Source organism: Danio rerio, chromosome 11, assembly GCF_052040795.2.
Source record: "Danio rerio strain M-AB ecotype USA chromosome 11, GRCz13ab, whole genome shotgun sequence".
Classification (NCBI taxonomy): Eukaryota; Metazoa; Chordata; class Actinopteri; order Cypriniformes; family Danionidae; genus Danio; species Danio rerio.
The window spans coordinates 46,104,110-46,120,000 of record NC_141031.1 but is presented as its reverse complement, the minus strand read 5'-3'; the positions used below and the strand labels follow the sequence as shown (position 1 = coordinate 46,120,000).

The following is a 15,891-nucleotide window of genomic DNA, read 5'->3' as shown; positions in this document are numbered from 1 at the left end:
AATATTTTTTCGTCTGGAGAAAGTCTCATTTGTTTTATTTCGGCTAGAATAAAAGCAGTTTTCAATTATTTTAAACCCATTTTAAGGTCAATATTATTAGCCCCCTTAAGCAATATTTGTTTTGGATTGTCTCCATAACAAACCACTGTTATACAATGACTTGCCTAATTACCCTAACTTTACCCTAATTAACCAAGTTAAGCCTTTAAATGTCACTTTAAGGTGAATACTAGTATCTTGCAGAATAACTTATAGGATTTAATGTCATCATGGCAAAATGTTTTATTTAAATAAAAACATTATATATGTGTATACCATTTTCTTATTTTTTCGGTTCTTATTTCATTCTCTTAATTAATTACAAATACTTGTAATAATAATCAAACAGATCATAAAGTAATATTAGATTTATATATACATATATACACAGAGACAATAACATTTTTTATTAATTCTGAAACCTTTTATTATTTATTTGCTCTTATATATTTGTATAACTGCAAAAAGGACAACTAATAATATTGAAACAATTTAAAATAAGGCTATTTACAATTATTTATACTTGTTAAATTACTAGCGAAAAACTTGTTCATAAAAAACCTGCATATTAAAAATAACTGCTGCTTTTTCGTTTTTGTCTTAAATAAATGTACAAAATTATAAACACACACACGATTTTTTGATTAATTTTGAATATTTCTTTTATTCTTGATGTGCTCCCACTGATTTATGTTTTATTACTAACTTATACATTTATTTATGCATATAAATTATGCATTTTTGTAGTATTTTATTTTATTATTTATAAAAAAAACTTAATTTAATTTAATACATTTCTATTTTGTTTTTTATTTTATTTTTACAATTTATTTATTTGTTTTTTTTTAAATGAATACATTTAATTAAATTTTAATTTTTTATTATATTTTTTACATTTAATTTTTTATTTTATTTTTAAATTTTACATTTAATTTATTTTTTATTTACTTATTTTTTATTTGATTTAATACATTTATTTTATTTTATTTTTTATAGTTTTTATTCTATTTTATTTTTACATTCTTAATTTTATACATTTTTTATTTATACATTTAATTTAATTATTTTTTAATTCTAATTTTATTTCATTATTTTTGTTTTCCTTGAAAGAAAAGCCAAAATTGAAAATCAAACCCCACCTTAAAATCTTTCCTGCTCAATAACCTTTTGCACCAGAAATACATGGGTCTGTGTGTGTTTGTGCCGGTGCTCATGTAAACCGCTCTGGGTTCAGATGCACAGTGTTATTGTGCTGTTTTCAGTCAGAGGTGTTGAAGCTGATGCTTTTTTATTTTCTTGCTGAATGAGAGATCTGTGAGCCGCTGTTCGTCCACACAGGAAGTCCAGAAATTCCTTTCTGATGACGCCACAGGAAGTGGATCAATCAGACACTCACAGTCCAGCTTTCTTAAAGGGACACTTCACCCAAAAATGAACAGTCACCATTTCCTCATCCGCCTCTTGTTCCAAACCTGTCTGAGTTTCATTCTTCAATTGAACACAAATGAAGATACTCTGTAGAATGCTGGATAAAACAGCCATTGACTTAGATAGTATTTTTGCTTCTGGATGTGAATTTTTAGATGAATGATCTGTGTGCATAATTATAATAAGTTACAAAGGGTTTACTCAGTTGTTTAAGTCACTTTTAAGGCAGCAGGTTTACTCACTTTTTACATAGAGTGAAGAAAGAAAGAAAACAGAAGAAAGAAATTCAAAGGTTTACAACTACTTGGATGTGAGTAAATGATGAGGACGTTTAAAGTTAGTCGTGAACTTTCCCTTCATCCTTAACGTTATATTTCTGGTTATTTCAGTGATCTGTGGGATGCCTATCTGATTTTTATGTGACCCCAGATTTGACCTTCTCCAGTTTTATGAATAACTCAGCCATTTTTTCTCTGGAGAACAGCACCATTTCACAGATAAGTTCATAGGAATGTGTGTCTGTGCTTTTTCATTTAACTGGAATTCACATTCAGACGGCTGGACTGAGGAGGAATGATATTTCATAATCATGTTTATGGGCTGGAAGAGCTCGTGTAGACTGGCTGTGATGTATATAGATGGATGTTTTCCTGAACTGGATCATTCTGAGGTTAAAATGAATACTTTTATTGTGTAAGGATGTAGTAAATGCTTCAAAAGTGAGAATAAAAGTGTTTAAAAGTGAGTTTAAGGACTTTTATGATGTTAAACTTTATATAAAAATAATTCCTTTGATCGTTCCTGATTTTTAAAAGCAAATTGTTTAACAGTTTCTTTAAAAATTATTAATATTATATTATATTAATATTATAATACTAATAATGATATTTATAATAATTATAATTATTAATAGATGAAGTTTTTGAGTTCTGTTTAATGAATTTATACCAAAAAGTCAAATTGAGGGTTGAAATAAGGCCATGGAGATTAAATAAAGTAAAGCTCAAATTGATTCATAAAAGCTCAAACAATAATAATAATAATAATAATAATAAAAAAGTTTTTATAAATGATAAATTTTATGTGTTTAATATAATGAATTTGATTTTGCACAAACTGTATTTAATTTTATTTCATATTTTTAATTGTTCCTCAATGTTCGTGCGACAGAAAAAAATGCAGGATTGCATTACAAGAATAAATATAAATTTTTAAAAAAATAATTCACATTGAAAACATTTACCTCAACAAATATGAATGATGATATTATTATTATTATTATTATTATTAATATTATTATTATTAAAAAGATTTTGAGCTCTGTGTATTGAATTCATAATAAATATTAAAGTATGGGCTAACAAAAAAGCTCGAATAAATTATTATTTAGTTTCTGTAAATATAATATGTAGAATTTATATTTTCATTATACAATATTTCATGTGTTCATTTAATTGTATAATTGTTTTTGTATATTTAATTTTTCAAATTTAATATTTAGAATTTGCATAATATAATCATAATGCAAACATTCCTAAATTTATATTATTACAAAAAAAATATTTAGCAAAATATTAGTGTTTTGTGTCGCAAATGTAAAAGAAATCATCAAAATCATAAACCGTTTTTTGATAATCAAATCCGTGTATGTTAATGATCTCTGAAGGATAATTTCACACTGAAAACTGCAGTAATCATGCATAAAAATCAACACTGCATCACAGGAATAAATTATAATTAAAAGATATTCCCATTAAAAAGATTTATTTGCCTTAACAAAATATAAAAATATTTATTTACCATAACAAAATGTAAATATAACAAAATATTCATTTCATTATTTATTATAAAAAGATCCTATACTTAAGCTGTGTGTAAAGAATTCATAACAAATATTAAAATTACAGGATGGCCATTTTTTTATTATTATTTAGTTGCTGTAAATATAATATGTAGAATTTATATTTTTATTATACAATTTTTTGTACATTTTATTCAATTTTATATTTTTAATGTGCTTCAATATCATGAAAATAATCACAGTGCAAATATTTCTTAATTCATTTAATTACAAAAGAATTTGATTAAACAAATTATTTGTTAATTATGTCACAAATGTCAAAGAAAAAAATCCCCTCTAAACTCCTCTAATTATTAATTTTCAATCAAACACTATATTAAAAAATTAAATATAAAACAACTAAATTAATTAAACATTTTTAATGTTTTAATGTTGTAATAAATGTTTTTTTTTTTTTTTTTGAACATCAAATCATTATAATGAATTCTAAAGTTTCATTTGACAGTGGACAAAAGAAAACTGGAGTAAAGATGCAGAAAATTCTGAATTGCATCACAGGAATAAATTCTAATGTACAATACATTCACATACTAAACATTTATCTTGAATAAAAAAAAAAACTCTCACAATTTTACAGTATTTTTACTGAAATATGCACACTCTTGAAGAGTAAATATCCACCTCCAAACTTCAGAAAAGTGATATACGTGAATGAGTGATTCTGCAAGCTCTGCGTTTTGTTCTGGTGGTTTGATGAGATTTATTCAGACAATGATATCTGCGTGTCAGGATGCAGGGTGGGTTTGTTTTCAGCTCAGCAAACAAAGATTTGGAGGCTGCAGGAAACACCAACAAATCAACATTCGCTAAACTCCCTCGACCACACAAACATCCTACAACATCACCATTCAAAACCTCCTCAAACATCACAAATATCATTCAAAAGGCTCTCAGACATCACAATTATCATTCAAAACTGCTCAATACGGGGAAAATATGCAATATGCGATGTTGTTGTTGACTATTGTGATAACTTTTATAATTTTAAATCTCTCTGTACGTAAAACTTTGCATTTAAGTGTGTATTTAAGCGTGCTTAACTTAGGTGAGTGGGCTTGACAAACCACCTGTAGTTGTTTTTTTTTTTTTTTTTTTTTTTTTTTTTTTTTTACATATTAGGGTTAAATGTTTTACACAGGATATATATCACTTCATAACAATCAGAAAAATGTTTAGGAAAAAAATAGTTTTATATTACCGTAAATGATGCACATGTCAGATTTATTCGCCCTGCTGTTCAATGTGAATTCTTTTATATTAATGCCTAATTTCTGTTTAACGGAAAGAAGATTTTTTTAGCACATTTCTGAACTTACTTAATAACTAATTTCTAAATATATTAACTGATTTCTCTTTGTCATGATGGCAGCACATAATCTTTGACTAGAGATTCTGCAAGACACTAGTATTCAGCTTAAAGTGACCTTTAAAGGCTTCACTAGGTTAAAGTTAGGGTAATTAGGCAAGTCATTGTATAACAGTGGTTTGTTCAGTGGACTATCCAAAACAAATATTGCTTAAGGGGGCTAATAATATTGACCCTAAAATGCCTTTAAAGGTGTGGTCCAGAATGTAATTTTAAAGGGCACCTAGTTTACCCCTTTGATAAGATTTAATATTAGTATTATGGTATTTATGAGTGTGCCAGTATTAGGTTCAGTTCAAAACACGGTTCAGATTTTTTTATTATAATGTGTTGAAAAGTGTAATGTTGGGGGCGTGTACACAGCTCGTTGTTTTAGGGGTGTGTTGCTTCACATGAAAATTAGTTTCGACTACCTGCCCAACGTAACAAGAGGGCGGAGCCAAGAGCTCCCCTGCTCTGTAGCTGCGTCCCAAATCGCATACTTATGCACTATTCTACGCCATTTTGTAGTATAAATAGTGTAAGTAGTGCGTTCACACTGAAAACTCTAAAGATAATAAGTGCACTTTAATAACCCGGATGATGCACTCATTCAGCCGCTAAAATGAAGTGTGTAATGATGGACACTTCACGCACTCAACGACCACAGGTTTGCTTATGTAGCAGAAGGGGCGGAGCTATCGGGCGCACATGTTGGATAACTTTATTTATTTTGGATGGTGAAGGCAAAATTCTCCTACGAGAGTGATTATAGCGCCTCCCGATGGTGAATGCGGCAACACTCACGGCAGGTATTATTTGATAATTCAGTTGTTTATTTCACTGATTTGGCGACCGTCAAACGTGATCAGGGAAACGGTTTGAATTACCGCTTAGTAAAAAAACATTAGTGTGCCATTTGGGACAACACTACATACATATACTATCCTGTTGAGTGTGTAAGTGCATAAGTACATAGTGCATGAGTGCATAGTGTATAGTGTGCCATTTGGGACGCAGCTTGTGTTTGGCAACAACAAACTGAGGATATGGTAATGCGCCTGTCAATCAATATTGGTGGGTGGGGGAACCGCACTCCTATATCAAGTTGCGGTCGGTCTGCAAACCGCTCCAATTGGTCCACCGTTTTTATGTTGTTAAATTGAAAAGAAAATGGACTGTGTGTTTACATCACCCCAGTATGATGGTCTATACACTATACCTACACACACGTCTGTCCAAACAGCTTGAAAAGTAGATTTTTCACCATAGGTGACCTTTGAGGCTTGATTGTGTTTATAAGATGCAAAACAATGTGTGCTCAATTCCTTGCTTAAATAGCATTTGAGAAATGTTTGAAAGTAAATAAATAATGCAGAGGAGGGTGAAAAATTATGCCCTCAACTGTATATATCCCTGTGTAAAAACCTTCAGAATACAGATATTAAAAAACTTATGCAGAATTGGAGATATATGTCTCAAAGTAGGACAAATAAACTAATTGTGAGTAAACAGACTTTACAACTGACCATAATAACTGACGTATACGAATACATTATAATAAAGTGCAATTAAAAAACATCTACATTTTTATTTTGTAAGAAAAAAAAAAACATTATGAAAAGCCAAAACTGTCAGATGCATGAAAAATTAATGTTTTAATTGTGTTTAAAAAGTTAAAAAATCATGTTTGTGCAATTCTTGAGAATATCTGAGTGGCTCATTATCTGTGGTGATTTGGTTTGTTTCTGTCAGGTTAAAGTGAATTAAAACTCATCCTGCGCTGAGTTTCTGCTTATAGGAATAAACAGACATGAATCGTCTCTCTGGTCTCCAATCCAGACTCCAGTATTGATTTATCTGAACAGACTCAGCGGCTCGATGCCGTTTGCCCTCAATGTCAGCTGCTGTTCAGTTGACTTTCAGCTACTGGCCTACAAACATATTAAAGGGGACCTATTACAGTGTGTCTCTTTTTACAAGATGTGAAATAAGTTCCTGATTTTATTAATAATTTTATTAATTTAATCATTAAAAAATAAATAAATGTAAAATTTAATTTTAAATCATTTTAATTAATTAATTTATTGATTTTTTCTTCAGCTTAGTCCCTTTATTCATCAGGGGTCTCCAAAAGCAGAATGAACAGCCAACTACGGATGCCCTTCCAGCTGTAACCCAGTACTGGGAAACACGCGCACACACACTCCTACACACACACACACTCCTACACACACACACACACACACACGCTACAGCCAATTTAGTTCAATCAGTTCCCCTATAGCGCATGTGTTTGTACTGTGGGGGAAACCAGAGCAGCCGGAGGAAACCCACACCAACATGGAGAGAACATGCAAACTCCACACAGAAACACCAACTGAGCCAGCAGGGACTCGAACCAGCGACCCTCTTGCTGTAAGGCCGTAGTGCTAACCAGTGAGCCACCGTGTCACAATTGTAATTAATTATTTAAATTTTTTTTTGCTATTAATGTCACCATAAATACAATTTAATGTAATTATTATTATATAATTTTTTTTACAATGTAATAATTATAATTAATCATTTAACAATAATTAATAATTTTATACAATTAATTTAGTAATAACTAAGTTTAATTAATTTATTAGAACTTTTTAAAATAATAATAAATGTTAAATATGATTTCAAATAATTTTAATTCATTAAAGAAAAGTGTTTGTTTTCTGTTATTAAAGTCATCACTGAAATATTGTCAGAACCCTTTGGTTTAATTACAATAATTTTATAAATAAATACAATTTAATGTAATTATAATTATTTTAAAATATTAAATAATTTAATAATTTTTATTTATGTAATAATAATGAATAATTTAATACATTTAAAAAAAGTATTATTTAATATTATATACATTTTCTAATTTAATATACATTTTAAATTAATAATAAATACAAAATACTGTTTTAAATAATTTAAATTAATTAAATTGATACTTTTTTGCTATTATTAGTAGTATTAGTTTAGATATAGCCATGATATATAGACTCCAGCAGGTATTAGTGTAGGCGTAAACTCATTGATTGGGGTTTTGCGGGTGTTTTTTACTCCAGAAGTTTCTGCATTCCTGCGTTTTTCCTGCGGTTTCTGCAGAGCGAGAGCAGAAACACTGCTGCCATTGTCTTTCCTTCCCACAATCCTCTGAGCATCCGCTAATATGCAGCGTTCAGTGGCGTTGACTGGCATTACTCACAAACACAGTCATGCTTCATCAGAGATGTACAGCCACACACAGCTGGAATAAATACACACTGCTTTAATATCTTTATTAGTTTCTGATAATAATCAGCATGTTTTCACTTATTGCTCAAGATATAAAGATGGTTAAATGTTTAAGTTTGACTAGCGGCTAGCACGAAAGTAATGCTACAATGCAAACATTTGTTATTGTTTCTATTATTATTGTTGTTGTTTAAAAAGATAATTAATTAATTAACTATTGATTAACAGTAATAATTATTTTAATTTAAGAGTAATAAATTAATGTAGTTTATATTATTGTTGTTTATTTTATGCTATTGTTTTGTTTTTATTGCATTTTATATTTTATAATGCGCATAATTATCATTCATCAATATTTATTTATTTAATTAAAACTGCTGCTTCATGTATTATGCCAAATGTTTTATTTTATTGAGAATTATTTGCATGGGGGAAAATTTATTTGTTTTAATTTAGCTGTGTATTTGTAAGACTTGTGTTGCTGTTTAATTAAATCCAATTAGTTGTTTAATTGTTAATAATTTTAGTTATTTATTTTATTTTTATTTATTTTTAATTGTACAATATTTTATTTATTTAATTATTCATTTATTATTATTATTATTTTGTCAGTTATTTTTAATAGTTTTAATTCATTTAAGTTAAATTTATAATTTATTTTATAATTTAATTAATTTAATTTAATTTTTGTTTATTTATTTTAATTTTAATTAATTTAATTTAATTTAATTTAATTATTTTTTTATTTATTTGTTTATTTAGTTGATTTATTTATTTTATTTTTTATATTTTTATTTTATTATTTATTTTGTTTAATTTTTATTTATCTATTTTTTAATTTAATTTAATTTAATCATTTTATTTTTTTATTTAATTATTTATTGGTTCATTTTATTTTATTGTTTATTCATTCATACATTTTCTTTTCGGCTTAGTCCCTTTATTAATCTGGGGTCACCACAGCGGAATGAACCCCCAACTTATCCTGGCTATGTTTCACGCAGTGGATGCCCTACCAGCCACAACCCATATCTAGGAAATATCCATACACACTCATTCACACTCATACACTACAGACAATTTAGCCTACCCAATTCACCCGTACCACATGTCTTTCCCGGATTTAATTTCACATGTTAAATAATCTGTAGAAATGCCAAAAAAATGTATCTGACTGATAAAACGAATCTTCTTTCAGCTCTACACTCGAGTAATTATAAACACATGCTGATATTTAAGTCTTGAAATCAAACAGTCAAGAAAAGAGCATGAAGAGATCTGTTCTTCTGCTGACTGTGTTGAAATATGTCGTCTTTTGCTCATCCAGGAAAAACATGCATTCAGAAATGTTGTGGTTTGGCAGGAGTACATTACTGTGATTCTGCGTGTGTGTGTGTGTGTGTGTGTGTGTGTGTGTGTGTGTGTGTGTGTGTGTGTGTGTGTGTGTGTGTGTCTGAACAGAGGAATTGTGTTGAGTTTGAACTGAAGACGAAATCTGTCTGAGTAAGAATCATAACAGATGCAAATAATTTAATATTTATCATTTGTGTGTGTGTGTGTGTGTGTGTGTGTGTTTATGCATATATACTCTATATGTGGGTGTATGTGCGTGTTTGTAAATGTGTGTGTACATGTGGGAATGGGAGGGTATATATTTGCGTGTGTGTGTGTATTTATGTATATGTACTGTATATATGGGTGCATGTGAATATTTTTAAGTGTGTGTGTGTGTGTGTGTGTGTGTGTGTGTGTGTGTGTGTGGGCGCGCATGGGAGAGTATATGTTACTGAGTATAGTGCAGTGCTATCATGTATTGTAGTATACAGTGCAGTAGTAGTGTAGTCTGTATTATAGTATAGTGTTGTAGTGTAGTGTGTAATGGAGTAGTGTAGTATGTAATGCAGTAGTGTAGTGTATAGTGCAGTGCTATAGTGTATTGTAGTGTGTAGCCTTGCAGTAGTGTAGTGTATAGTATAGTGTAGTAGTGTATAGTAAATTTTTAAGTAGTGTATAGCGCTGCAGTGGTGTAGTGCATAGTCCACTAGTGTAGTGTATAGTGCAGTAGTGTAGTGTATAGTGTGTGTTGTGTCCTTTGAGGGTTAGTGAGGGTCATCTATGTGCTCCAGCAGCTCGATGTGTGTGTTTTTGTCCACCTGTAGTGTAGCAGTGTAGTGTATAGTGCCGTGTGTATTGTGTCCTTTGAGGGTCAGTGAGGGTCATTTCTGAACTCCAGCAGCTGTAGATGTGTATGTGTTTGTCCACCTGTAGTGCAGTAGTGTAGTGTATAGTGCAATAGTGAAGTGTATAGTGTGTATTGTGACCACTGCGAGTCAGTGAGGCTCATCTCTGAGCTTCAGCAGTGGTAGATGTGTGTGTGTGTGTGTGTGTGTGTTTGTCCACCTGTAGTGCAGTAGTGTATTGTATAGTGCAGTAGTGTAGTGTATAGTGTGTATTGTGTCCTCTGAGGGTCATCTATGTGCTCCAGCGGCTAGATGTGTGTGTTTTTGTCCACATGTAGTGTAGCAGTGTAGTGTATAGTGCAGCAGTATAGTCCAGTAGTGTAGTGTATAGTGTGTATTGTGTCCTGAGGGTCAGTGAGGGTCATCTATGTGCTCCAGCGGCTGTAGATGTGTGTGTGTGTGTGTGTGTGTGTGTGTTTGTCCACCTATAGTGCAGTAGTGTAGTGTATAGTGCAGTGTGTAGTGTATAGTGCAGTAGTGTAGTGTATAGTGCAGCAGTATAGTCCAGTAGTGTAGTGTATAGTGTGTATTGTGTCCTGAGGGTCAGTGAGGGTCATCTATGTGCTCCAGCGGCTAGATGTGTGTGTTTTTGTCCACATGTAGTGTAGCAGTGTAGTGTATAGTGCAGTAGTGTAGTGTATAGTGTGTATTGTGTCCTCTAAGGGTCAGTGAGGGTCATCTCTGTGCTCCAGCGGCTTTAGATGTGTGTGTGTGTTTGTCCACCTATAGTGCAGTAGTGTAGTGTATAGTGTGTATTGTGTCCTCTGCGGGTCAGTGAGGGTCATCTCTGAGCTCCAGCAGCTGTAGATGTGTGTTTTGTCCTCTGGCAGATGTTCTTCTTCCTCTGTTTGTTGTGTTTGGGGTCAGTGTGTGTCACTCCACCTCTGCCTCTATTCTCTGGATCTCGCTCTTCCAGACGGTCATCCTGGAAAACGTCTGGTGTCCGCAGACGCTGGAGAACAATTGAAGCAGACACTTGCGTCTGTGCCCGTCAGGAATGCAATAACAGGAAAATTGGGAGGATTATAAATAAATGCTCGTATTTTGAACTGTTGACCCCTGCTGACATGCATAAATAAACAAGGCCGCCGCCCCCTTTGCATTGTTTCCCAATGTTTGATTGGTTAGTCCGTGCATGAGTTATGGGAGAGATTTTGGAAATGGGCTAAAGGAGTAAAAATGGTTTGGTATGCGAGGGAAGGAGTTTCAGGTTGCGACATGGGTGAATGTGTGGCTTCATGGAGAAGTTTTTAAAACATTTGATTCTTCATCCAAGAGCAATGATTGGAGTTGAGGAATGTTTCTGGGGGAAATGTTGCAATGATTGCGGACCATTACAACGACCTCCTTTCGTCCTGCAAGATCTAGTTCATACCAGTCTAAATTTAGCATGTGTAAAATGCAGGTTTCTGTGGTAAAGTCTATTTCTCAGCAGCAGAAAACAATACGGAAATATATGATGATTTTGTGTATTGTGGTAACAGGAAATAGAGTCCCGTTTATATAGTTACATTTTTATTTAAGTAATTTTGTTATTATATTATTTTAAAATATAGAATTGTAAATTATTTTACTATGTTTTTTAATAATTGTATTATTATTAAGTTGGTTATTAAATAAAATAGTATTAAATATATTTAATTATTAACATTTATTTATATTTAACATTTTGTATTACGTTTTAGCTCATGAATAATAATTTTTTTTATTTTGTTTGTTAAATTATTGAACATTTTATTATAATAAAATGTAAAAAATATTATTTATTTTAAAATATTTCAAATTGGATTAATAATTGTAATTATTTTATATGATGATTGTTCAGTTTTAAATATGTTTAAAAAAACTATAATAGCATTGTTTTTATTTAATTTGCCTTTGTTATAAAAACTTTTCAATAATATTTAATAATAAATTATTATTTTTTCCAAATTTATTATTATTATTTCTATTATTATTATTATTATTATTATTATTATTATTATTATTATTATTATATAAAAATATTTTTTCATGTTTACAATATTATCAATATTCTTAAAAATACTTATTTTATTAAAATAAATGTTTATTTTTCATATTTGAATAATAATAGTTATTTTAATTCAAAATTTATGGTATTGTTATTACACTTTTTGGTGGCATGGTCACCTCACAGAAAGAAGGTCGCTGATAAGAGTTTTGCCTAGTCCAGTTGTCTTTTGTGTGTGGTGTTTGCATGTTCTTCCCCTGTTGGCATGGTGTTGGCATCCTCCGGGTGCTCCGGTTTCCCCCACAGTCCAAACACATGCGCTATAGAGGAAATGGATAAACCAAATTGGCCATAGTGTATGAGGGTCTGTGTGTGAATGAGTGTGTACTGGTGTTTCCCAGTACTGGGTTGCAGCTGTAAGCAGGGGCGGACTGGGACAAAAATTCAGCCCTGGCACTGTAGCCACACCAGCCCACATTACCACACCGACACAGCCCCACCCACGAACACGCACATTCAGTATTTATTTTGGTGTACAGATGGTAAAATAATATGACATTCTTGCCGGATTTTGATAACGTCCGGGTGACTTCGGATTGGGTCGGCCAATCTTAAAATCAGGCGGCCGTCGCCGATCTGGCCAAATGTTTAACATTTATTATTAATATTATTATTATTTATTATTATTATTTTTTATCAACATCATAATATCACATCTAGCAAGAGATAAAAGCTGCCTGCACGTAAAAACAATACATATTTAAAAAAAAACAAGAAAAAAAAAACCTGACCGGCCCACATTTAAAAATTGGTCCGGCCCTTCTGGCATTTGCCAGAATTGCCAGATGGCCAGTCCGCCCCTGGCTGTAAGGGCATCAGCTGTAAAACACATGCTGGATAAGTTGGCGGTTCATTCCACTGTGGCAACCCCTGTTGAATAAATGGACTAAGCAGAAGGTGCCTCAAATAAAATGTAAAATAAATATTATTATTATTATTATTATTATTATTAATCCTCTTCTTTTGTGCTCCTGCAGATGAGCGTGAGGCCGTGCAGAAGAAAACCTTCACTAAATGGGTGAACTCACACCTAGCCCGCGTGTCCTGCAGGATCACCGATCTCTACATGGACCTGCGGGATGGACGGATGCTCATCAAACTGCTGGAGGTCCTGTCCGGAGAGAGACTGGTGAGTGCTCATGTCATTACAAGGGGCGTGGCCTCATTTGCATATTGTACAATACTCAAGTTCTGTCCGAAACTGCGACCTATTGACTATATAGTTCTAGAGAGAGACTAGTGAGTCATGATGTCATTATAATGGGTGTGGCCTCATTTGCATATAGTATAATACTCGAGCTCGACCCAAAACTGTGACCTATCGACTATATAGTTCCGCAGACAGACTAGTGAGTCCTGATGTCATCACAAGGGGTGTTGCCTAATTTGTATACATATAGTATAATACTCTAGTTCGGTCCGAAACTTCCACCTTCACACCATATAGTTACCGAGAGAGACTGGTGAGTCATGATGTCAACGCAAGGCGTGTGGTCTCATTTGCATATAGTATAATACTCTAGTACAGTCTGAAACTGCAACCTATCGACTATTTATTTCCAGAGAGACTAGTGCGTCCTGTTGGCATCACAATAGGCGTGGCCTCGTTTGCATATAGTATAATACTCTAGTTTTGTATGAAACTGCGACCTATCGACTATGTAGTTCCAGAGAGAGACTGGTGTGTCCTGATGTCATCACAAGTGCTCTGGCCTTATTTGCATATAGTATAATACTGTAGTATGGATGGATGGATAGATAGATAGATAGATAGATAGATAGATAGATAGATAGATAGATAGATAGATAGATAGATAGATAGATAGATAGATAGATAGATAGATAGATAGATAGATAGATAGATAGATAGATAGATAGATAGATAGATAGATAGATAGATAGATAGATCTGTAGATAGATAGAAGGATGGATCGGTTGATAGATAGATAGATAGATAGATAGATAGATAGATAGATAGATAGATAGATAGATAGATAGATGATAGATAGATAGATAGATAGATAGATAGATAGATAGATAGATAGATAGATAGATAGATAGATAGATAGATAGAAGGATGGATAGATAGATAGATAGATAGATAGATAGATAGATAGATAGATAGATAGATAGATAGATAGATAGATAGATAGATAGATAGATAGATAGATAGATAGATAGATAGATAGATAGATAGATCTGTAGATAGATAGAAGGATGGATCGGTTGATAGATAGATAGATAGATAGATAGATAGATAGATAGATAGATAGATAGATAGATAGATAGATAGATGATAGATAGATAGATAGATAGATAGATAGATAGATAGATAGATAGATAGATAGATAGATAGATAGATAGATAGATAGATAGATAGATAGAAGGATGGATAGATAGATAGATAGATAGATAGATAGATAGATAGATAGATAGATAGATAGATAGATAGATAGATAGATAGATAGATAGATAGATAGATAGATAGAAGGATGGATCGGTAGATAGATAGATAGATAGATAGATAGATAGATAGATAGATAGATAGATAGATAGATAGATAGATAGATAGATAGATAGATAGATAGATAGATAGATAGATAGATAGATAGATAGATGGATGGATGGATGGATGGATGGATAGAATAGACAGAGATAGATTGAACTATGCAACAGCTGGTGATAGAAAGCATATAATGCAGGGTATATACATTTTTGGTTTTCAAAAATGTAGCCCTGGGCACATATCTCCAATGAGCCTGGCTTGGTTACTATATTGTCTTTCTCTGATGTCTCTTTACTTTGACTTTGATGTCTGCTCGTGATTCTGCTATTGAAATCTCTGTGTTTAGGAGTGGTGTTTGGTTTGGATGTGTAGAGCTCAGTGGTTTTGCTTTCACTGAGGCGATTAAACTCATGCGTCATCTAATTGCCTGAAACACTTCTTTTCCTGGGCAGAGACTCAGCAAGAGAAAATAGGCTGTTAAATGTGAAGAGAGCATTATTTGTGTCTGCCTATCTCAGCTGCCCATCACAACAACAACACAGATGGAAAGCGTTTGACATCTGTGATCCGAACCAAACTAAATGGATATTGAGCGAGAGAGTATGAATCTCACTAACCTGGTGAAAACAGGCACTGGGTGAAATTAAAGGGAGGAAAAAATTCAATAGGTTTTTGCAAATAGAAAGTGAAGGGAACTGAATGAACTAAATTGGCCATGGTGTATAAGTGTGTGTGAATGTGTTTGAGGGTTTCCCAGTATATATTATGTTATGTTGTATTATTATAATATTATATTATTAGTATATTACATTATATTATAAATATTATAAAAAATTATTAATTTTGTAAAATAATTAGTATTCAAGTACTTATTTATATTATACATATAAATAAAATTATAAATATTTTGGAATTTTTATACTTGGACAATTTACAATTCACTTCATTTTAATGTTATTATAATTAAATATTATTAAAAATAATATTAATAAAATTTTGTCCATTTAAATATAAAAAAATCTGAATAGTTTTATTTGTAAAAATATATAAGTTTGACATTTTTTTGTTTGTTTTTACTTTTTAATTATATTTACAATAAATATCTAAATATTATTTTGATTTATTTTTCATTTTATAATACATTTTTATTATTTGAAAAAATATTCAAGATTATCA

General features: G+C 31.5%; 1 protein-coding gene across 1 annotated transcript in view; it reads left to right on the top strand.

Annotated features, from left to right (window-relative positions):
* Positions 1-15,891, top strand: part of sptbn1 (spectrin, beta, non-erythrocytic 1) — a 96,191-nt gene that overhangs the window by 12,190 nt on the left and 68,110 nt on the right. The window contains 1 exon segment of the mRNA NM_001365192.2: positions 13,187-13,338. Within this exon segment, the coding sequence (NP_001352121.2) occupies positions 13,187-13,338 (152 nt within the window).